At 34.2% G+C, this 24,060-nt stretch overlaps 3 protein-coding genes across 7 annotated transcripts; 2 read left to right on the top strand and 1 right to left on the bottom strand.

The window, feature by feature from the left end:
* Positions 1–2,568: 2,568 nt before the first annotated feature.
* Positions 2,569–12,723, top strand: LOC121242566 (carboxypeptidase SOL1). Of its 2 annotated transcripts, none has more exons than XM_041140451.1 (15): positions 2,569–2,847; positions 3,217–3,283; positions 3,389–3,484; positions 3,715–3,745; positions 3,878–3,934; positions 4,101–4,196; positions 6,246–6,368; positions 6,958–7,062; positions 7,825–7,871; positions 8,842–8,967; positions 9,168–9,270; positions 10,219–10,281; positions 10,468–10,551; positions 11,577–11,640; positions 12,321–12,723. In XM_041140451.1, the coding sequence occupies exons 1-15, from the start codon at positions 2,748–2,750 to the stop codon at positions 12,644–12,646; spliced, it is 1,488 nt and encodes a 495-aa protein (XP_040996385.1). In that variant the 5' UTR covers positions 2,569–2,747; the 3' UTR covers positions 12,647–12,723. The 2 variants fall into 2 exon arrangements, with proteins under 2 accessions (XP_040996385.1, XP_040996384.1); XM_041140450.1 differs by having other exon boundaries at positions 3,214–3,283.
* A 1,592-nt stretch (positions 12,724–14,315) lies between these two features.
* LOC121242567 (probable choline kinase 1) lies at positions 14,316–18,221 on the top strand. 4 transcript variants are annotated; one of them, XM_041140452.1, is made up of 8 exons: positions 14,316–14,546; positions 15,270–15,676; positions 16,325–16,446; positions 16,572–16,767; positions 17,049–17,166; positions 17,346–17,393; positions 17,781–17,881; positions 17,962–18,221. In XM_041140452.1, exons 2-8 carry the CDS (start codon positions 15,326–15,328, stop codon positions 18,058–18,060), a joined length of 1,035 nt encoding a protein of 344 aa, XP_040996386.1. In that variant the 5' UTR covers positions 14,316–14,546; positions 15,270–15,325; the 3' UTR covers positions 18,061–18,221. The 4 variants fall into 4 exon arrangements, with proteins under 4 accessions (XP_040996386.1, XP_040996388.1, XP_040996390.1 ...); XM_041140454.1 differs by having other exon boundaries at positions 14,316–15,112; positions 15,275–15,676; XM_041140456.1 differs by having other exon boundaries at positions 14,316–15,141.
* A 744-nt stretch (positions 18,222–18,965) lies between these two features.
* Positions 18,966–22,307, bottom strand: LOC121242568 (dehydrogenase/reductase SDR family member 12). The gene is made up of 10 exons (XM_041140457.1): positions 22,123–22,307; positions 21,939–22,000; positions 21,553–21,672; positions 21,353–21,452; positions 21,010–21,090; positions 20,845–20,894; positions 20,597–20,747; positions 20,457–20,513; positions 19,585–19,706; positions 18,966–19,451 (listed from the first exon to the last, which is right to left on the bottom strand). Exons 1-10 carry the CDS (start codon positions 22,192–22,194, stop codon positions 19,235–19,237), a joined length of 1,032 nt encoding a protein of 343 aa, XP_040996391.1. The 5' UTR covers positions 22,195–22,307; the 3' UTR covers positions 18,966–19,234.
* Between the last annotated feature and the right edge of the window lie 1,753 nt (positions 22,308–24,060).

Raw genomic sequence — 24,060 nt, 5'->3', positions numbered from 1 at the left:
AGCAGCCCAAAATCTGAAAAAACCACAAAATAACAGGTCTCATACCATCATAAACATATTCTATAACAGTACTGACATTTAAGCTGTAAAAACGCACTAATAACAAAGGGTGCAAAGTGAGAAGTGTTCTTTAAGCCAATAGAAATTATGAGAAGTGTAATGAAAATACTGTAATGAGCTGCAACAAAGAATCTGGACTCATATAGATGTTCTGGCTTGAAAATACCACTCGATGCATGCTCTTGATGCCAATATTATCAGATTTAACAATACAATATATTTTTAAATGGCTGTACTTAAAAGTCTAGAAATGAAAAGAAACACTGGCATCTATTTTATCTTGGGAGGTTGAGTTACCGTAACAGTAGCAGCAACAGGTGGGGGTTCAATGCCACTACCTTGCAAACTGAGATAAAAAAAAAGAGATAAAACTTCAGGAAAAAGTGCTAATTTCAAGAGAAAAATGTTATTATGCTGCTTGAGTTTATTTTTTATTTTTTATTTTGATTATTCATGTATTTATTTTATTTTTTAATTTTTTTACTTAATAATTAAGAAAATAATTTTTAATGTATTGATATATTTTTTTATATTTTTTTTAAAATATTTAAATATATTAAAAAAATATAAAAAGAAAAGGGAGGAAAAATTAAAAAGCAACATGTGCCAGCACGACTCGTTTCAGAATTGCTTTTGGTCTTATTTTGGGTCCCATGGTATGCTATGGTAAAGTCGTTTGATTGTCTGGGGGTGATTCTAAGGCTTGGTTTGAATAGTGAGAATATTTGAGAAGTGTTGATAATATTTGTAAATAATAGTAAAAAAATAATGAAAAAATAATAATAAAATATTAAAAAATAGGTAAAAAGTAATAAATAATAAATAAATAAATAAAAAATAATAATAAAGTAAAGAATAGTAGTGAGAATATTCAAATATTCTCACTTGCCAAACATTCCCTTAATCCGGTAGAAAAGAAAAAAGTAGGTAAAAAAGAGGTCAGGAAACGGAGAAGAAACTTTGACAAAATTACCAAAAAAAAAAAAAAAAAAAAAGTCTTGGCATTTTTGTATGTTTCTTAGAAAGGAAGGCTTATATCCTGTTACTTGTATATAAAAACGGTTTCAATTCATTTTATATCTTTTATTTTATTATTATAATTTTTTTAACTTTTTATATAAAATATAATAAATAATTTAATTTTTTTAAACTTTTAAAATAATAATAATATTAAAAAAATATTTTATTTAACTTTTATCTAAAATTATTTAATCTCATCTCACTATCTAAATGGGCTGTAGTCATTGTACTTTGAAGCTTGAATTGTGTGCAAAGATTATATAGAAGGAAGATTCAAAAACTAGCATGTGGAAGCAGTCAGCTTTTTTCTCTCCATTTGATGTTTATACGCACTAGCATAAATGGCAGTACTAGCATCAATTTTTAGACATCAATGGCAAGAACAGGGATCCACCATTCATTGCAAAACAACACTAACCAAATCATTGCACAGTAAAACGAAAAATAACACCAACGAAGATAGCTCAAAGCAACACCAATCCATAGCTCATTCATCTATTACAAAAAGACAGAAAGCAAATTTGGGAGATAGTTTATGGAGAAAAGCTTCGAGGAGCTACGGAAAAGAGCTGCCGACAGGAACGAGCTGCCGATGCCGTTGTTTATGGCGACGGGCACTTGTCTTCGACGGAGTTGTTTATGGCAACTGGGAGGAGCTAGAGAGTAAAAATACAAAAGAAATGGAGAGAACAGTCGAGCAGCAAGAAAGAAATGAGAGGTTTCAGAAGATAATAAAGAAACAAATGACTTAGCTCACAAATTTCACTATGATTTACAAACTAACTAAACTCATCTCATCTCTCAATCCAAACAGAAAATGTGGCCTCAATTACGAAGGAATTAGCTAAATTAATAGCTACAATGGCATTTGGCCAGTGCTCTCCTTTTTGGTGACTGTTGAGGTTGCAATGTTGCGTACAAAAGTTTGGTGAAAAGTTTAAGCATAATATTTTCCTATTAAAAGAAATATATAGTAATTTTATTTTATCTAATAACATTATTTATTCATTGGAATGGTCATAAAAGTCACTTTAATATATATTTTTTTAATTTTATTTAATAAAGATATTTACTCATTGGAATGGTCAATGAAAGGTACCTAGATGCTAGATGAACAATGATATATCTATATCTATATATATATATATATAAGTATATATTAGTTCAAAATAATATTAAATTTGTACTTGATGTAATCAGCGTAATTTTAGCTTAAAAAGTAATAAATGCCTTAAAAGAGTAACATATTTTTAATTAAAATTAATAAAATTTTTATTATGAATAATATTTTATATACTCTTTTAAAAAAGTTTCAAGTTTCATGGATATAAATTACGAGAGGATTTATTGAGTATAAGAAAACAAATAAAAGAAGGAAAAATTGCCTGATCAATTAGTGAGAAAGTTGGGCTTATCCCTAACACTGGGCCATTCATGATACTGGGCCGATTGGCCTCATCAAGTCCAGGCCCAATTAGAGCTGCCCGCAGCGTTCCTCCCACGTGACGAGATCAGGTGCGGCGGCGTCTTCCTCCCACACCAGTTCGCTCTCTCTCTCTCTGACTCTCTCTCGTGGTAGAAAAAACGAACAGAAAACTGGAAAGTAATAGGAGAAAGCCGCAATATGAAAGATTAATCCGTCAATCATCATCAAGATAATTACAAAAATGGAGCTTCCCTTCTCTCTGCTGCTACTTTTTCTCAGTTTTTCCACTTGTCTTCACCTTTCCCACGCCAGAGGCGGCCAACGTTCATCTCTTCCTTCAGGTCTCTCTCTCTGTCTCCGTGTGTGTGTGTGAAGGTTTATATGTTACTTTTGCCTGTTAGCCGCGGAACTTTATGAAAAGAAAAGAAAAGAAACGGAAAGTATGAATCTCGGATTCTTCCTTGATTTTGACTTTCCAGAAACTAAGCTTGAACTTCCTTCACTTTTTTTTTGCCTTCGGATATGGGAGCAACTGCAGAAATAAGATCCAAAATTTACGAACCGGAAGATATTTGGTTCCAGGCTGACGTAAATTGGAAAACTTGCAATATTGAAATTAGAATAATGACTTGCAATCTCTACGGAAGATTTTTTTTATCGGTTAGGAATTGAATTCTGTTGTCATTGTAATTGTAACTTGATTTTGGTAGGCTTTGAGAACGGTGGTTATGTGGGTTCTACACGGCACTTGTTCAAGGAGAGCCGGTCTCATATTGGGTATTTATTGATAGTACTTTGCCTAGTCAGCTTAAAAATCTCATATCTGTCTATTTGTGCGATGCTTTTAGTTGTCCATAAGATTGTGGCGGATTTGTGTCACAGCAATGATGTTGCCCGAGGTTACATGACTAACTCTGATCTTGAGAAGGCCGTTAAGGCTTTTGGGCAAAGATGTAGTAACATTTCTAGGATATACAGGTGATTCCTAAGACTTGCGCACTTATTTTTTTTTTGAAGTCAAACAGCCACTGGGCTAAAATTTTACCATGTCCTTGAAAATCGCGAGATCTGACAATATTTGTAGCTGATGGTTTTGTTCAAATCAATGAACCAAAATAAACATAATGTTTCTTTTAGTGTTTCCTGTAGTGTAATGCTGACTTGTTATTTGTTTCTCTCTTCGAGGGATTTTTGGAATGGGTCATCAGTATTGGAAAGAGTGTGAATGGCATTCCGCTGGTAATCTTTTGATAGGAGCTGGATCTATTTCTTAAGTTTTTTCTTGTATAAAATTCGGTTGTAGATAACCTCGCTTTTGAGTCATGAGTGATACCTTATTAAGTGGGATTTTATCTGTTCCATTGCATGCAGTGGGTTATAGAAATTTCTGACAAGCCCGGGGAGCAAGAGGCTGAACCTGCATTTAAGGTGAAGGATCTATTATTTACGCAGGCACAAGAACACAATCAATGATCTATTACTTGAAAGCAGTTTTGTACCTTTTCTTGCAAGTGTAATTATATTAGCGACTGTTCTGAGGAACCTGTACATACTAGTCTGAGATACTTGGGGACCAATTTTCTTGATATTGCAGTACATTGGGAATGTGCATGGAGATGAACCGGTAGGGCGTGAGCTTCTACTATTTCTTGCAAATTGGATATGTGATAATCATTTGAAGGACCCCTTGGTACTTTTCTTTTCTTTTATTACACGCAAGTGTAATTGTTTACTTTTTTTTTTTTTCGATCTTTGCATTTCTGCTTGCCCTTACTGTTGGTTCTTTTAACATGCCAAGTTTATTAAAGCTCCTTGACTCTTTGGGTTGTTTTGGATTTCTTATTCCTTTTTTTGTTCTTTCCTTTTTTTGCTGCCGATGTGCATAGTTTTTGGGAGGTTGCAATTTTGTGCTGTTACAAGATCCTTGTACTGTATCTTCTTTAGTTGTATAAAAGATTTCCTGTTTCTGACTTCTTTTCGATGGTTCCTGTATCGCTTTTTATAGTTTCTTTCTTCTCTTATTTTCAATTCTCCAGACTTTTGATTACCAAAAGGTCGTTCGGTGATATATATTTTTTAAAAATTCCTTTCTAATGAGTAAGTAAAAACTTAGTAATCATCAAAAAGGGTGCTACCCAACTACATGGGCTAGACAATATATATACCTAGCTAATGACATTAAGAATGAGAAAGTCCTGAAAGCTAGAAATACTAAACAATAGTGAGCAACTTTCTATTGTAAGGGGTTCTAAACATAAGTTCCTTTAGATTCACCACCATCCTCTCACAATCCTCAAAATTCCGATAATTTATTTCCCTCCAATGTAATTTAACTACCATGCCATAATTAATGATTTTTTAAATGCCAGGCTAGTAATTTGAAGAATGAACTCTAAGCTCTGTTCCTGATTTAAAATACCTCCAAAGTTTGCACACTGAAAAGCATCATGCCATTTTAGTTTTTTCTTTTTTCCTTGAAACCCGAACTAGTCATTTTATAAGTGAAACATGAACTAATCATTCTACCACATTCAGCCAAACTCATTGCTAGTTTAAAGTTTATTTCTAATTTTATATCCTGTCCTGAGATAATTTTTTGCCCACTTTGAATATCTTTATCCTGCTTAAAATTGTAATATATGTTTTATTTTTCAGCACCCTTCCTTCCCCGTCTGTTTGATTCCTTTGCTTGCAGGCATTAAGATTGATGTTTCTGTGCTTACGTAGACAAAACCTACACAATCTTGCATGGTTTGTGGTATTGATATTGATACTTGTATCATTACATGATTATTATTTTTTTGATAAGTAAATAGATAGCTTTATTGAATAGAATAAAACTAGGCAATGCCCAAGTACATAGGAAGTATACAAAGTGAGACACCAAATTACATTCTAGTGAGCTGAAAAGAAGATAGAAACTCATCGACACCCCCACCCTTCAGTACAATAGCAGAAAACCACTGTAAAAGAGAGAATACGAAAAAAATTCCAGATTTCCCCCACTACACGCTCCTTGTTGTTAAAGAACCTATCATTCCTTTCTGACCATAGACACCGCATTAAGCACAAAGGTATCATATGCCACGCTGCTGCCAATTGTGCACTGTTATGCCTCCTGTTCCAGCATGCTAATAGTTCCACCACACTCTTAGGCATTACCCAACTCAGTCCGGCTCTATCAAGGATACTAGCCCATAATTCCCCTGCCACCTCACGATGTAAAAGCAAATAATCTATTGATTCTCCATTCCTTTTGCACATGTAGCACCACTCCATGACCACCATACCCCGCTTCCTTAAGTTATCAACCGTCAATATCTTTCTAAGCACGGCTGTCCAAGTGAAAAACGCAACTTTAGGCAGAACTTGTGCTTTCCAAATACTCATCCATGGAAAAAAGATGGGTTGTTGTACTGTCAAAGCCTTGTAAAAAGATTTAACAGTAAAATTTTTTCTCCCCGTGTGAATCCACAACATACGGTCTCCCCTATTTCGTCCTACCTTTGCTGAATACAAGTGGCTAAAAAATGCTGCAATCTCATCAAGTTCCCAATCCTGAGTATTTCTAGTAAAAGTGACGTTCCAAGTTACCGTCCCATTGGTACAACACAGTACATCTGAAACTACCGCTTGCTGATTTCCAGCCATGTTAAAAGCGACTGGAAAGAGGTCATGATTATTATATCTGATTAAAAATGCAATTAATTTTTCTTGAAATGTCCATTGGTTTTATCAGGCTACATCGATTGTAGAGAATGTTCACCTTCATATACTTCCATCCATGAATCCTGATGGTTTTTCACTTAGGAGGCGTGGTAATGCAAACAATGTCGATCTAAATCGAGATTTTCCTGATCAGGTATCATTTTTTGTAACGTCCGAATTTCTTTTGTGGTAGTTGTTTAGTCTAGATTGAGCTATAAAACCGACATAGGCTTTATGTAATGTATGATTTTAAGCCCTAGATTTTAGGATATATCATAGCCGATCTTGATTAAACTCTAAAACTGTAGGTTACCATGACATTTTCTAAGTTGGAATTCAAATCCTAATTTGTAGGTTGTTGCAGTTTTTGATAACCCGGTTAAACAGTACCATGAACTGTCAAGCTTGAACAGTAGTTTTTCAGATCTAGATTATCAATTTTGATATTGAAGATGTAAACTGTATGAATTTTATGATTGGAAGTTAGGATTTATATTCCATCTTTAGATGCCTGTTGTAATCAAGAGGGCTCAAACCTTGAATCATGGCGGCTGCTTAGATTCAATTGAGGTCACTAAGTTTCATATGACCAAAATGTGGGATGCTGAAAAGCATCTGTTCATTGTTATAACCTGAACACACCATCAAAGAGAATATTATAATTTGAACACAATGCTTTTGCCTTTCATTTTCATTGTGGGATGTTCTAATGATGAAAGACATTGACTTGAATGCAATCACAGTTCTTTCCTTTGAATGATGACGTGGATGTGCGGCAACCTGAAACCAGAGCAATTATGAATTGGCTGAGAGATATACATTTTATGGCATCTGCCAGTTTGCATGGGGTAATACTTCCTGATTTTTCATGCTATTAACCTTAGTAAAGCCATATCTACACTATCACCCTTTGATAGGTATACTCTCTCAATCAATCTTGATTCTATAATAAATGTTAATGTTACTACCTTCAAGCTTGGACCCATAGTTACTTTCAACTGTTGGTCAAAAGTGTTCTATCTCCATCATGAAAGATATGCTTTTGTTTTTGGGAAAGCAGCATCTTTATGTATCAAGGACAACTTCTCCCTACCCTCCTGCTCCTCTTTTATTTTTAGAGAAGAGCAAAGACTTGCAAAGTTGCCAAGTAGTGTATATCTAACCAGTGGAAGAAGGGTGGAAAAACTACATCGCTGAATACTGAAACTAGCCCCAACTTTATAAATTCAAAGCATAGTCATTTTCTAATTGTTAGAAATGCTTAGTTCTTTAACTTCTTTCCCTTTTTCTCTTTTTCAAATCGAAGCCATTTTTTTAATCGGTAAAAAATAAATAAATAAAAGATATCTTCATCACTTTTGGAGACAGAAACGCAAGATCTCCTAATATAGAACTTGCTTTTCAGTATTAAAATCCACTTGTTTTCGTCAACCACTACTGGGTTCATGCATTCAAATATACTAGTCTAAAGATATGGCTCATTTAAAAAAAAACTTCAAAGATATGAAGTTGTGTCTCATGGAGCTTGGTAACGTGTGGTGGTTTTATACTTAGTTAAGTCAGATAGTGTATAGAGAAATAAATCTAATGGTGTCTTCTTTTGGTCACAGGGTGCACTTGTTGCAAATTATCCATGGGATGGCACTGAGAATAAAAGGTGATGATTTTACATTGATGGCCGGTGGCATTGCAGTATAGCACTTTGAAATTGAAATTGCTCAACGCTTTCATGCATTTCTGCTCTATCCTTCCAACTCATTGTTGCTCCTTTTTTTTTTCCTTTCCTTCTGTTTATGGTCATGCTCCCATCATTTTATGGAATGTTAGCCTACCAACTGTTGGTTTTGCTTTGTCAAACCGATGCAGCTTATTTTCAAATTAACTGCATATTTGATTTTTCCATTGAAGAATTATCTTGGATGCTTACTAGCATGCTTTCCTTGTAACTTAGGCATTTCATCATCATCTGGTTTCCGAGTGTTCTTTTTATCACTGCTGGAATTTGGGTCAACCTATGTTTGTTGTACTTTTTATTTTGTTGCTATTATCTTCTCTCCCCTAAGATGGAAAAGGGGATTTTTGACACTAAGGTCTCGTTTGGTTACACAAATGAGATGAGATGAGAAATATGTGAATAATAGTGAGATAACTTGTGAATAATAGTGAAATAATTTGAATTAAGATGTTTTATGGGGTTTTGGAGAAAAAGAGAGAAAAAGTTGAATAAAAATATTATAAAGTTAAAATATTGTTAGAATATACTTTTTTAATATAATTTTTTTTTGAGATTTGAAAAAGTTGAATTATTTTTTGTCTTTTGTTTGGAAGTTTGAGAAAGTTGTAATGATTAGATGAAAAAGTTGAAAATTTAAAATCGAAAAGCGCGTGTTTGACTGATTTTTGGCTCAGTCAATGCTTTCTTTAGTGTCATTCATATAATGGAAGCTCCAATACTAGACGTCAGTGCATTTGTTATTATACTATATGAAATACTGCTCACCCCTCCTTACTTTGTTGAGTTTCTACTTGTTATCTGAGTATACATTATCTTTTATGCATTGCTATTTTTGTCAATTTAGCTTTGCCTTTTGCACTTACCCTTTTCTTTTGGTGTGAATAAATTTTAGAACAAATTACTTTGGATGTCCTGATGATGAAACATTCCGGTTCATGGCAAGCATATACAGTCGCTCTCACTATAACATGTCTTCCAGCAAGGAATTTCAAGGAGGAATAACAAATGGAGCATCTTGGTATGAAAGCATAAAAGTAATGCTGATGATTTTTTTTTTTTTTTAAATTTATTGAAGAAGCAAATTGGCATGCTGATTATTCAAGACATTTGTCACTTTTGCTTCTGTAGTCCTCTGAGTTGTTAAATTTTCAAAAAATTGGTCTTCTCCTTTTCTTTTAATATATATTTGGTGGTTATTTTACAAGATATTTGCTGCAGGTATCCTATATATGGTGGCATGCAAGACTGGAACTATATACATGGTGGTTGTTTTGAATTGACCTTAGAGATAAGTGATAACAAATGGCCTAGTGCTAATGAGGTCAGATGTCAGTTTGTCTCTTTACATTTATTATTAGTTGTATTCTCGTTATGTTAAAACTTGCATGTTACTGTTGATGATTCTTTGCTAACTCCTAGAATGGGGATTGTTGATGACCAAAACTCTTAGTATTAATATTGCTAGTTATAATTTAGTAACGAGTAGTAGCACCAATTTCTTTAGTCTTTAGGTTTGAAATTGTAACTGCAATAAGTGATGATCTCTTATTGATGTATGCTTTACTTGGTATTGTCATATTTCTATCTACATTTCTTAGTTTTATATTGAGGAGCATTTGATGTCTTAATCAAAGTGCATTTTGTAACAAAATGCAATCTAGTGCATGCATAAATTATGACAAGGTTGTTTGAAAGAACTGTTTTTTTTTTTTTTTTTTTTTTTTAAATGGTAGTTTGAAAGAAATGTTATTAAAGAAGTTCAAAAGGTATGATGATGAGGTGTTAATGTTATCATAAATGTAGTATCTTATTAGTTGTAAAAAAATAAAACATAAAAAGATCTTGACATACATGTTTCTGGTTTATGCTTGTCTGGCATGGTCAATTTGTGTCTGAGACTTCCATGGGTGCTCCCTACATAGCCAAGAAAAAAAAAAGGGGTACGGTATTCCATTATGCATTTGGTTTTGTATCTTGTTATTGGTAGTTTCCAACGTTGTGTTGCGGGTATTGTGTTACATTAAAGCATTAAAGTTCTCTCTCTCTCTCTCTCTCTCTCTCTCTCTCTCTCCCCATGCGATACTTCTAGTCTCCTACCATTTAGTTAAAGCACTTGGCAAGTGCTTTGGATAATTAATTGACTTCAGTGACTTTTAACTCTCAGCTTTCTTTTTCTGGTCTTACTATTATCTAGTTGTTTTACTTGTCAAAACTCTATTATCTAGTTGTTTTGAAGTGTTCTCTTCTTTACCTCTATATTAATATGCAGCTTCCTACTCTCTGGGAATACAACAAAATGAGCATGCTAAATCTTGTTGCGAGCCTTTTTAAGGTACTTCTGTGGTTTGACTGTGAACTTTTTTCTCATATAAAGTCATAATATAGACCTGATTTTTCCTTCTTGCAGTTTCTGTAATAGACTATGTGACATATTAGTATGATGACACACATTCCATGACATGCATGCAATTGGACATAGTGCATTGACAATGTTTGTCTGTATGGCTCGTACTTTCAGACAGGAGTACATGGAAGGATTTTTTCATCGGATACTGGAAGGCCACTGCTGGGCTCTGTTACAGTAAAAGGAATAAATCACACTGTATGTTTACTACTGGACAGATACATCTAGTTCTATTTTGTGTGTTCATGTTGTTGCTTTTTTTTTAAAAAAAAAAAGAAAAAAAAAAAATCTAGTACTTTTAGGGGGTGGAAATTCATTTGTGGATATGGCTTTCTTGTAGGCATTGGCAGTAAAAACTTTTTGGGACAGCAATTAAGTCTACCAGTCAAGAAATCATTTCAAACTTTGAAGTATCACTTTTAAGGATCAGCTGGATTCCCTATTGAATGCAATGTCTAAAAGATTTAAAACGTACAGTAAAAAAAACAACTTCAATAACTCAATGTCCAATGTTTTTATCACTGAGTATCCTGTGGTCAATATATTGCATACTTAATTGTTTATGCTAAGTTTTGTTTCATGTGGTGTAACTTACCTCCATAATGTTAGCAAAAAAGATTATATGCTTGTTGCCAGCTTGACCTAGTGCTTGCAAGCTATTTGACCAGTTATGAAATTATGTGTGGGGTGACCTAATTGTAGTATGACAGTCAAACTTATCTTCACGCATTATCATCATGTAAGTCATAAGGATTGTGGATGTATTTGTGTAAAATGTTGTCAATGTACATTCATGTCACGGCTGACTAATATGGTATATTTATTTTTTGGCCTGAAAAATGATACCTTCATTTGATATGAAACTACAAGAGAATTAACTATTAAGGCTTATTAATGTATACAGTTTGATCTGCATGGATTCCTAGTTTGTTTCTTGAGTTATGTTCTGGGACATCTTAGATCCACACACGTGCGCGCGCACACACATGCCCTTGCTCGCGCGCGCACACACATATATTATCCAGCTTCATCTGTGCATACACTTGTACCAGTTTGATCGATCAATTTCTTGAACTATGAATACAGAAGATCTGATCTTTTGTACATTTATGGTTGAACATAGGTCAATCCACTGAACTTTTATTTGTTAGTTGACAAAGCATTGGTTGGGTTCTTCCTTTTTCATAGCATGTATTTTGGTGTCTCCTTAACTTCATTGACAGGTCAAAGCAGGCAGAACCTTTGCTGATTACCATCGTTTGCTTGCCCCAGGAGGGCGATATGAAGGTATCATACTTTACTACATGATTTAAAGTTCATTTATGCGGTAATCTAGGAAGCCCATGGAAAACTTTTGAAATATTATAATCTATTAGAAAAAGGGGAATGCCACATTTTGTATGATAAAGACTAAAAAGTCGACTGAAATAAGTTATTGACAACATGGCCTCATCATGATTGGGGATGCGGAATGAAGGCATATATATATATATATTATGGTCTTTTCATCTCCTACCAAAGAGAAGTTGTAAACAATGTGGCACCATCCTCATCGGAGGATAGGATTCTACTGAGTATGAGGGTTTGCCTTTCTGTTTGCATGCACCTGGTGCGAGTCTGAGGGGACTGGAGGGAGAAAATGAATGGAATGAACTGCAGTGGTCAAAGAACATTCCGCTAAGTTGTCAACTATTTTCTTCTCGACCACTACATAGGAGCTAACGATCACACACTTTCAGACTCTACATTTTAAAATGAAATGTGTGAGAGAGAGAGAGAGAGAGAGAGAGAGATAAGGGACTTCTGTTGAGTACTTCTTGAGTAAAAGGGTTGGCATCTATATGTTTTTGCTTTTCGCCAGTTTGCTTAATATAAATAAGCAGCAAATTTCTCATGTTTCCTTTCCTTCCAAGATAGCTTATTCGATTTCCATGTTTGTGGTTTTGATATATTGAGTTTGACTGCAGTTATTGCCACTGTGCCTGGATACAAATCCAGAAGCACACGTATCTGGTTGGAAGGAGCTGCAATGACACTGGATTTTGTTCTTGATCCAGAAGTCACACTTAAGGGTAATCTACTTCGAAGTAGCTGTGAATGTGACTCTGGCAATAAAAGAAGGCTGGAATTTTTAGGCTTTCTTTGGGAAGGCCATCTGGAAATTTGCTTTATTTTGATTGTTATTATAGGATTTCTTTGCTTCTTATTTCGGAGGAGAATGAAAAATAATAACCTTTCAAAACATAGACATCTTGTAGGGCCCAAAAGAGCAGTTGTGGTTTCAAACTCATGATATTTTTACTTTTGTTAAAGATGAAAGTATATTTTACCTCATAAAAGAAACAGAAATTAAATGCTCTTCTCCATTAATGCTCTTAAAAGTCTATGAAGTCCTAAATGCTTTGCATCTTCTGTAGATAACCAAAGTTCTATTTCTATATTGTTATATTGTAGAATTTGCCATCTTCAGTTGCATCAGTTAATGTGACGCATTAAATATTTCTCATGTATGAATAAATATCAAATAATTTTAGATAAATCCTCAAATTGCAACCTCCACTTCTCATCCCTATCATTCCCGTTTCAAGGATTTTGTGAGGTTCTTTGTCTCCATTCTCTAGTTGAAAAACAATGTCTTTGTTACATTTAAAGAAAACTGAGACATGTTTTCTTAGTGAGTATAAAAGAATAATAAGATATATATATATATAATAAAAATAAAAGAAATGCTTTAATTACAAAGAGATTTTATAAAAACAAACTCAAATTGACGTGACTTGATATGTTATGTTAGACTGTAAATTATTTTTTATTGTAAAGTAGATTTAATACATCATATGGAGTCATATTAGTTTTTGAGTTTATTCTTATGGAATCTTTTGTTCACGATATCACTTCCGTAAACATAATACACCTTTGATTGATACCAATATTAAAAAATGTTAATGATATAATAGAAAACCTAGAAATGATTTTTTTTTTTTTTAAATTGTGAAATGGTGTTGAGAAATACTACTTATCCCACACCACACACCAAAAGTGTGTTTAAAATTTTAAATATGAAAAAATTTTACTCATCATCTCTACACCACACACTATACATAATTTTTTTACTTTTTAATTTTTCTTCCCTTACCAAATAGTGATGTATAGATGATAAGTAGAATAACTCAATTAATTTAGGAGCAATAAAAAAAAAGCGTGATGTGTGAGATGATGAGTAATAAAATTTTTAAATATGTAAATATATGTGTTTAAATAGAAGAATAAAAATAACAAATAACATATTGATACGTGGCGTAGAAAATAATTGGTATAATTTTTTAACGAGAGAAATACTTTCTTTTAAACTTCTAAAGTTGATCCCTTTGAAGTTTGATCATAGCATCCATCAAACATAAAATATCACTTAAGAGAGTGTAGACAAAAGAAATATTTGGCCCCTAATATCTCATTCTCTTTAATAAGTTCCCCAAAAATCTCTCCCACTTTAGAAAACATTCTCACAGGCCTTTAAAGAGACTGGAATAAAAAATGAGTTGTGTATTCTGCCGTTTATTCTGTTCTCGTCGCTTAGTGCAAATTATATATATTTTATTTTTTATTTTAAATATTTTTTAAACATATTTAAATATTTTTTAAAAATAAAAAAATACTGATATATTAATAATTACTTCCTTAATTATTAAAAAAATTAAAAAAAATTAAATATATAAGGGATAAAAAAAATAATTAATGAGACACAATAACATTATTCTAAAAAAATATATATCAAAAGATAATAGAAAAGATCGACGAAAGAACGTAACAAATCTTCTCTGCCGACAATGCAGACTGACTGTTTGCGCATCTTTCAATGCGTATGTTTCAACGCGTTTTGTATCCGCATGTGGAACACGTCCTCAAGCTCCACGCGCACGAAGCAACAGTACACAAACACACACATATATAGCTTCTCACTTCCTTGATCTATTTACGTTGCTTAAGGTCGAAGAAGCAAAAGCTTAGCACGGTTGTCACTTTTCCATTGGTTTAGGACTTTATTTTCCGTTTGGAATCAGTCCGTTTCAGTTGGGCGCAGTAATCTTGCCAGCCCCAGAATCTCTAAGCGCAGTTCCAGAGGAAAGTAAGAATAATAAGAAGAATCTTGAATCTTTGACACGCTTCACCTTGTACTTGGTCTCCTACACGTGGTAACTCCCTATTGGCTTTGTTCAAAGGTTTCAACTATGATGCGTGGTAGTTTTAATCCACTTGAGATATTATATTGCCATCTCTTCTCTTTCTTTTGCAAAGAAAGGAAACAAAAGCACGTTCTTGGTCTTATGCTGATTACATACAAATAATATCATAGATTGTTGAAGACATTCAGCGTCTCTTCCTTCTTCACTGGAACTAGCTAAAATTAATCGATCTGCAAATCGATATGCGCACCAAATGGCAGGCAGCAACCAACCTTATTTTTTATTGTATATCTTTTATCTAGATGCATTTTGTTTCTTGACAGTGGAAAGGACCCACCCTTTGTATCATTTTATCTATAATAATATGCATGGCTGATTAGAAAAAAAAAAAAATATATATATATATATATATATATCATAGATTGCATCTTATTCTGGGTATTGTTTACTGTTTAAAGAGCATAGCTTTCAAAGGCGGTTGAATTCGCTTTCTGAGTTTAAATAAAAGCTCGCAACAAGTCTAGCATCACCCTTGAAACTCTCTGTTCATTCAAAGGACAGTTTTTTTTGGGTGAGTTTCAATTCCAATTTCGTTTTTTGTTATGTATGTTTTCACCGTTCTTAAGGTTTTCTTCCATTTCCTATTGCTTGAGAATATGAGATGTTGAATCTGTTGATTAAATTTGATATTAACAAGCTTAGAAATGATCATTTCCTCTGTTTGTGTTATAGGTGAGAAAAAGGTTAAACTTGGTAGGAATTAGCTAGCTCACGGTGTTGGAAGCGATATGGCCATAAAGGAAAAAGGGTTTGTCAAAGGTTGTCTCCCTGAGGAACTAAAGAAAGTGCTTCGATCGGTGGCTGCAAACTGGGGGGACGTGATGGATGATATGCAGGCGTTGCAGGTGATCCAATTGAGCGGTGCAATGACCAATGAGGTTTACCAGATAAACTGGCCTACAAAGAATGGTGAGGTTGTTAGAAAGGTCTTGGTTAGGATTTATGGTGAAGGAGTGGAGGTTTTCTTTAACAGGGACGATGAGATTAGGACGTTTGAGTGTATTTCAAAGCACGGCCAGGGGCCTCGCCTTCTCGGTCGCTTCCCGGATGGGCGGGTTGAGGAGTTCATTCATGCTAGGGTATGTGAATTTTGGATGCTTATGAGATTATGTCTTATTTGTGATGCCTATGTGCTATGATTACATGTTATTTGAGAAAAATGGTGCTTATTTTGAATGAAGTTTTAGTTTATGAAAGATGGATTGGGATGGATTAGAATAGGTGTGCTTCAATGATTATCTTCTTGTGTTGACCCATTATACCTGCTTTAATCAGGAAAACTTCTCTTTTTACCTATTTTTTAAGTTTTCCTTACTTTGTTTCTACTTTGATGGGTAATTATGACTGTTTGATAAAGTATGAAAAATGCACCTTTGGAATCGAATTAGTGGGGCACAGTGAAGGAAAATATACTCAAGCGCTCAGGGCTGAAAAGGCTTGGCCATCCTTTCTGGTGGTTTAGTGATGGCTTTTGAGAGTCTGAACTCTTGTTTATATGTATTTATTGAATTGCCTTTTTTTCCCCTTCCACTAGATGCTTTTTTCTTCCTGAACACATTTAAGATACATCTAGATAACATTAAGATAAGAAAATGGCTACAATAGAGTTAAAATTTTACTTGGGGAAAATTTGTACTGAGGACTCGGTGTTATTACTCCACCGATTGCTTATCTTTGCAGAAGACCATTTTAGATAACAGTTTTTTTTATTTTCCTGTGATTTTCAGACATTATCTGCGGCTGACCTCCGAGATCCTGAAATATCTGCTCTCATAGCTGCTAAGATGAGAGAGTTCCACAATCTTGATGTGCCTGGTCCAAAGAATGGATTTGTCTGGGACAGAATGAGGTATTGATATCTATTACCAAAAGGCTTTTTTCCCTATAATAAAAAAGTTAAATTATACTTCAAACTAGTCAAAAGTTCCCTCTTAAATAGGAAGATATCTAATGCCGTTTGTGTTCCTTCCTCAGAAACTGGCTCTGTGAGGCCAAAAGTTTGTGCTCTCCTCGAGACGCCGAGGAATTTTGCTTCAATTCTCTAGGGGAGGAAATTAGTATGCTAGAGAAAGAGTTGTCACAGGATCATCAAGAGGTTGGATTTTGTCACAATGACCTGCAATATGGTAATATAATGATGGACGAAGAGACAAGATCAATCACTATAATCGTAAGTTTGTCACTCCCTATTTTTAGCTGTATCTATGGCCTCTGCATTCTGACATCCGATTCTCAGTTGTTATTGCAATTGTTTCCTAGTTATAATTGCAAAGTTACATTCTTCCGGCATGGTATTGATTCTTCTACCTCTTATGGTTTTCTTTATGAAGTAAGAATTGTGTGGTCTTTCTTGAGAAAGAAAAAACATAAGGTTACATTTGTGGTAGAATAAATGCATGAAACCTAATGAGCACATTCATATTCTCCGTCTTATTTTGTTATTTTTTGCAGGATTACGAGTATGCAAGTTACAACCCTGTTGCTTATGACATAGCAAATCATTTCTGTGAAATGGCTGCAAATTACCATTCTGAGACACCTCATATTTTAGACTATAGTCAATATCCAAGTATGTTTATATAGACACACTCAACACACACACACAAACACACACACAGAGACATGTATATATTTGAGGATGTCACTGCCTCCAAAATTACCTTCTGCTTAATGAAACTTGTAAGGTGAGATTGGGGTTGCATTCTTTGGACTAAGTCATTCCTTTTACTTCATTGCATTTGGTATCAGATCTGGAGGAGCGCCAAAGATTTGTGAGCATATATCTGAGTTCAGCAGGTTAGCCATTAGTTTCCAATTCAGTCTAGTGATTTGTATGAGAAAAAGGTTCTGGGACTTGTGTGTTTTGTTTAGCTGTGTGATCCTCTGAGTGCATTAATTGAAACAAGTTCCACTCAGTTATATTTGTTACTGGTGAAGATGGAGCACCTATAGCTGTTTCAAACCCTTTATAGATGAAGGATTCATGTGAGTATTGCATTCTGCAAAAGTTAGGTGTACGGACTCTTAATCTAGCGAAGTATACACTGAAAGCTTTTAGAAACCATTCTCCAAAACTACAGTAGATAATCCAACACGCTTCTCTGAATAAAATGCATATCTTTTGAAAATTATAATGATTCTCATTTTAATATTCTTAAAAGCAACTCCATCATTGGTGTACAGGCAACCTACAAAGTGACACAGAAGTGGAGCAGCTAGTTCACGATGTGGAGAAATACACTCTTGCAAACCATCTCTTTTGGGGCTTATGGGGAGTTATTTCAGTAAGCATTCCCACATGTTCCACTATTAATTATGAGAGACTGGAAGGGTAAGATTAACTTAACCATCTGCTTGTCTGCAGGATTATGTGAACAAGATTGATTTCGACTACATGGAGTATGCAAGGCAGAGATTTCATCAGTACTGGCTGAGGAAACCAGCATTATTGGGCTATTCATGAAGTGCTTGGCAAACTCGTATAAAATTTCATGATTTCCTAGATTTGGAATTGGTAAGAATCTAAACATGTAGTAATCCGCATACGGCAGAGAAGCTGTTGTTAGATCCACTTGTAACATTATAATACTCCTTATAATAATAATAAAGTGTGTTTCCACTGCTTCCCCATTTTTTCTTCTTCCATAACCATTTATTCATTGAGAGGGGAACTCAAATTATCTTTAGAATGTGAAAATGGTAAGTTTGAGAGGAAATGTCAATCAGATTAGCTAAGAGCACATCCTTTTCAGCACAAGGAATCGAATCCCAAAATCTGATGGCTATTACTCTCAATAACAATCTCTGCTTCATGGCTGAAGAAACTCTTACAAAATATATGCTTGTAGTGTAGTACCCGCCAAATCCTCAAATTTTGGGTCCTTTCCTTAAATTTTATTTACGTTAATATCAATGTCTAAAGTTCTGTTTTTAAATGATTCACATCAAGCCGGTGGTTTAGTAGTATAATATTAGAGAAATGTTAGATACACAAAGAGATTACCGAAGTAAACTTATAAACTGATGTGATTTCATGAAATCCGTTAAATCTACTTTATAATAAAAGTAACTTTACAATCTGACGTATTACATTAAGCCACATTAGATTGTGAGTTTACTTTTATGTAATCCCTTTGTGGCTGAAGTATTTTCCATAATATTCCCCTGCCCGGATGGGGACCTGGGAAGTATTTTCTAAAGTGAAGTCATACACTTTTTGTTTTGATGCAAATATAAAATAATAACAAACTTTTTCTTTGCAAATAAGCCAAATCAGGGGAAGTGGGTGGAAGGGAGATGATGCTAATGGGTGGCAAACAGAAATTCTGGCACAATCTTTTTTCCAAAATTTGGGTTAGAGCTAGTGCATGTTTGAATGTGGAATCAATAAACATTCAATATAACTTTTTGTTCTGAGCTGGAAAGATAATAAGACAAACTTTATCTGTACAAACGCAACATTAGAGGCAGTGAGACGATTCTGCTAATGGGGGGGGGGCAAACAGAATTTCTGGTAGCACTCCCTCCCAACAACTTGTTCAAAGCTATCTTCACCATTAAAACTTAGAAACTGGTTCGGATGTAAAGTTTAACATCAAATTTCTCTATAATCAACTGATATTTCAATGGAAGCATCTTCAACTTTGCGAAGAGATATTAGACATGGAACGGAGATGGTCGACAATGGAATCGATTATTGAATGAGAGCCACCAGTAGCTGCAAACAGAAGGTGTTTAGGTGCTTCAGCTCTATCAAAATAAAATGCACCTGGTACCAATTTTTCTTTTGGTTGTACTGCCAACCAAAGAACCGTGTCTGCTCCTTCCTCACTTGTTCTAAGTTTTCCTGAAAGCCTGAAATACATTCAAGATAAAAAAAGAAAAAGAAAAGGAAGTTATGATCAATAGGAAAAGAAAAAGAAGGAAATGAATAGTAGGAAGTGAATGGGGTGATCTCAAAATATAATTAGAAGGATACACTCCTTACGATTTAGAGAATCCAGGCAAACTCGTAGCAACTCCAGGCGTGTCCGCCCAACCTGGGTGCATTGAATAGAATCCAATCCCTTTATTCTTGTAAATTTCAGCCCATTTCTCAGTTAGTGCTACCTGACAAGAGATAACTCCCAAGTGATTTCCAGAAGGAATTGATTTTGCAACTCTTTAACATATAGCACCATAGAAGGTTACCACTCTGTAACACTGAGTGACAGCGTTTTCACTACAGCTACACATACAAAAATCTTTCGGTGTAACTTGGGATTCCACATTTCACTGAAGCAACAAGGGAACAGAGTTCAAAAGAAATATGGTAGTACCAAAACCCTCAACTTCAACCATCTAAACATATTTTTCTTTGATAAGAGATTTAATAAAGACACAAAAAGAGATGCAACTGGAGCAACAAAAGAGAAGAGAGCATCTACAGTCAGGATGTGGTGTAAGACTTACCCAATGGAAGGCTGACTTGCTTTCCATAATGGGTAGATCAGATCAATCTAATAAAATTTATCTAAAACTTAAAATGTAATTCTAATATAAAATAATTATGAAAAAAACCAGAAAATATAAGGGGCGGCTGCCCACCCCAAAGCTTTGCTTACTTACAGTTTAGGTGTGTTGCTTTTGTTCTCCTCTAAAAAGCTGTGGGTGTGTCAGCTTTTTATTGGACGGTGTAAAGGACCTGTTTTATACCGTGTCCTCATTAAGATTAAATTCTAAAGATTTTCAGTTAGCAAGCACCAAAACTTGCAAGAAATTCCACTAGAACTCGGAAACCATAAAATAGTGACCTATTCAACAAAAAAGGATTGCAATATTGGAAATTAAAAATTCTTACAGATCTTTGACTCAACTGACCTGAACTCGCTTATTTCGAGCATACTGTTCCACCCCATTGAAGTTGCTGTCACTGAACTGCCTCAAGACAATCGATTGGAAACTAAATAAATATTTAGTGGAAGCATTGAAGCTTACTCAAAATTCAAAAAAGCAGTTACCTGTAGGTCTTTGGTCAAAGGAGATGTGTACATTCCACCAGAGGACACTGTGATAACGCGAGCATCAGGTGCAGCTTTCTCCAGTAGTGGCAGCATCAGTTCTGTGATGGCATAGGTACCCAACACATTCACCGCAAAACTTAACTCAAACCTGGAATTTTAGAAGTTTTTAAAGCCACAATGCATCAATTTCTATGCATCAAGAAAAAGGATACAGATTAGTTTAGCATAGAGTGAAAAGGACACACCCTTCTGAAGTGGTAACTCGTTTATTCTCAAGCACACCAGCATTATTGACCTAGAGGCAGTTTAATCTTCCATGTTAAATATCATCTCGAGGGTTGGCTGTCAAAATTATTGACCCTATTTATGTGAATAAGTGTGTGTGTAGGAGGAAAAAATCACAGCTTTACCAGTACGTGAATGGGTACATCATTTGATGAAAATCTAGATGCAAATGATTTGATATCACTGATGGATGAAAGATCACAGACCTGCAAGCTAAATTTTATAAGCCGCTTGCAAGCAAAACCCAACTTCATAGAGATCATTGCAGTTATATAAAAGGAGAAAAAAAAAGGAAAGAAAAAGAACATGAGGTTCTTGGAACAATTAGCCATTGTATAATCTCAAAGAATATAGCATACTTGGATTCACTAACGCATATGATTACATACATAAAACCCTCGAAAATAACCATGATGAAGAAGAAAATTAGCAAGAAGTGAAACATTTAAATCTAAAGAAAGCAGATACCTCCAGATGTACATTTGTGTTGCCTGTGGCAGACTGAATCTTAGAAAGTGCGGCTTCTCCTCTCTCCTTATTACGGCATAACATAAAGACGGTTGCTCCACTGATTTGCGCATCATATATACAGAGATATAGGTCAGCCATCTAAAAACACAAGCTCAAAATACTTAAAGATAAAGGTAAAGTTGTATCATAATCATCACCGTGAAGCAAGACCCTCCGCAGTTGCATAACCAATGCCAGAATTTGCTCCAGTAACTATGCAATTCTTGCCATTCATTCTTGTCTCCATATCCTCTGGTTTGAACTTCTTTGAATGTTCACTACAAAGCAAAAAAACTCACCAATCAGCTGGAAATGTGAGCATAGAAGATTTACATGAGTTCCCTTTCAGCAACCTATATTCTTATATGAAGCATTGGAATTTAAAACACTGATAGGTGATCACAATCGAAACCATGACCACTTTATTCATCGTGATTGACACGAATATTAAACACACCCATCAAGCCCACCGCCCCCAAAACAAAGAAAAAGAAAATGAAGAACAACCCAAAAAGAAAACGAGAAGAGCACAAACTGGGCTTACACGAAACCGGCTTTGGTGAAATTGAGGTATCCGAATATACCAAAAGCCGTCGATCTCCATGTCTGCTTTGTGTTTTCAGTGATCGCAGTAATAATAATATCAAATGAGTTCCGTTATCAAGAACAAAAATACAGTAATTAGTAGATATACATAATGAAAGATATACATAAGCAGTAATATGTACCTTGAGAAGGAACATTGTGAGTAGTCCAATGGAGAGGTGACTTTGGAACTGCAGCGTTGCAGTGATTTTCATGTCTTTTGGAAGAGTCGTTCTAAACTTCTAAACTGGGAGCTGCTAACGTGCGCATATTGGTGTGGGTTATGGCCTGACGTTTTGCCACGCAGCAGAAGTTTCAGCCACTCCTTGTCCCGGGTTTGGAGTTTGAACTCCGGAGAAAATCATCAAGGCTTGGCGTGACCATTGACAAATAACCAAAAAAGTGGGTTTTTGGCTTGATAAATGATCGTAATTGAAAAGAAAAATTTTATACATAAATCTCACGCTATTGCACATCACTTAAAAATATATAAATTTATTTTTTTACTTTCATATTTCATGAAATATAAAATATGAGGATAAAATAATAAAATCACATATTTTTTAAGTGGTGTATAGAATGTGAGGCTTCTGTATAATACAACTTAAAAAGAAAAAAAGAGTGATAGAGTTACTATCTTATTACTATTCATTTACTATTTACAGTTCACTTCAAGTTTTTTATTTTTTATTTTATTTTCTTTTAAGTATTTTTTTAACATCCTTAACCATTAAGAAAAAATTAAAAAATATTTAATTTTACTAATAGTCACTTATTTAACCATTAAGTAAAATAAAAAAAAATCAAATATAAAATAAGTAATAAAAAGATAATAACCCTATCATTTTCCATTGAAAAAAAAAGTTTTCTTCACGTATTTTTTTCAATACTACTTTAATTTGTTGAGTGTATTTTGATGAAATATTTTAACAAATGTTTACTTAAAATGCATCACATAAATGATTATAATTCTCTGATAAAATCCAAGATAGAAAAACATTTCTAGTAGTACTCATTAACTCAAAACAAATATTTTCTTTTTCTTTTTGGGGACAAATAGATATATGCAAATTAAATGATAGATAGCTTTCAAGGAGATGATTCAAGGGATTAGGAGATGTATTATCTGCAAGAAAGATAGGATCTAATTTATAGGAAGAATTATATTTTGACATGATTTATTTATTTTTTCTCTTCTCATATGCCATAGTTGTCCCCATCATTCAAAAAGGACTCAATTTAAGCTCTGTTTGAATACAGAAATACTCTCAATCCATCTCATCTCATCATTATAATTTTCTTAAATTCACATACAAAATTTAATAAACAATTCAACTTTTTTAAATCTAAAAACAATAATAATATTAAAAAATAATATTTTATTCAACTCATTTAAAACTATCTCATCTCACCTTATCATCTAAACGAGCCCTTAAACTAATTTAGCTAATTCAAATTGTATCGGTCAGATATCAACTCGATTTTAAATTTATTAACTAAGCTAGAGAGGATCCTTTGCAGAGTGTCTTGAATTTTTCCTTTGTTATATTCTTTGGGAAATGTTAAAAATTCTTAAGGTGAGGCGGGAGAGTGGATTGTCATATTACTGTGATATATTAAACTAAAGCAATCTTCCATCATTTAGTGCAAATAGATTATTAAAACGTCAAATCTCAGAATAAAAAGATTGAGAGAATATGTTCCTCTGAGTCTGGACAATCACTATTTGTTTGTAAACTACTGACCAGGATATAAGTTACGGATTTAGAGATAAGCAGGATCTGGGATCAAAGTTGCATTAATTCAATATCTTCCCTTGAAAGAGGTTTGGGTTTGGATTGGTGCAAGAACTACCAAAAGGGAACTCTGTGCCTACAACTTGGTAATAATGGTTTAGGCTTTAAATCACAGGTCTAGCAGTTGATAAGGTAAACCATCTTGGCCTATGCAACCATTTTAATTTTTTATGGTGAAGGACAGATGCTTCTAAAACGTATGGAAATGATATCTATACAACTTACTGCATAATTTTGGAAATAATGAGTTATATCTTGGAACTCCAGCAAAACAAACAGATACAG

This window comes from Juglans microcarpa x Juglans regia, chromosome 8D, assembly GCF_004785595.1.
Source record: "Juglans microcarpa x Juglans regia isolate MS1-56 chromosome 8D, Jm3101_v1.0, whole genome shotgun sequence".
Classification (NCBI taxonomy): Eukaryota; Viridiplantae; Streptophyta; class Magnoliopsida; order Fagales; family Juglandaceae; genus Juglans; species Juglans microcarpa x Juglans regia.
The sequence above is the reverse complement of the archived record's forward strand: the minus strand, read 5'-3'. Positions and strand labels throughout refer to the sequence as shown.

Bases quoted from the DNA above. Each gene is read 5' to 3' on its own strand.
- LOC121242567 (XM_041140452.1), top strand. From the start codon at position 15,326: ATGGCCATAAAGGAAAAAGGGTTTGTCAAAGGTTGTCTCCCTGAGGAA. The intron at 16,768-17,048 runs GTAAGTTTGTCA...TATTTTTTGCAG, and splicing joins CAAGATCAATCACTATAATC to GATTACGAGTATGCAAGTTA. The intron at 17,167-17,345 runs GTATGTTTATAT...ATTTGGTATCAG, and splicing joins AGACTATAGTCAATATCCAA to ATCTGGAGGAGCGCCAAAGA.
- LOC121242566 (XM_041140450.1), top strand. From the start codon at position 2,748: ATGGAGCTTCCCTTCTCTCTGCTGCTACTTTTTCTCAGTTTTTCCACT. The intron at 10,552-11,576 runs GTATGTTTACTA...CTTCATTGACAG, and splicing joins TAAAAGGAATAAATCACACT to GTCAAAGCAGGCAGAACCTT. The intron at 11,641-12,320 runs GTATCATACTTT...GTTTGACTGCAG, and splicing joins CCCAGGAGGGCGATATGAAG to TTATTGCCACTGTGCCTGGA.
- LOC121242568 (XM_041140457.1), bottom strand. From the start codon at position 22,194: ATGAAAATCACTGCAACGCTGCAGTTCCAAAGTCACCTCTCCATTGGA. The intron at 21,091-21,352 runs GTATCTGCTTTC...TTTAGCTTGCAG, and splicing joins ACACAAATGTACATCTGGAG to GTCTGTGATCTTTCATCCAT. The intron at 19,452-19,584 runs GTAAGGAGTGTA...AATGTATTTCAG, and splicing joins TTGCCTGGATTCTCTAAATC to GCTTTCAGGAAAACTTAGAA.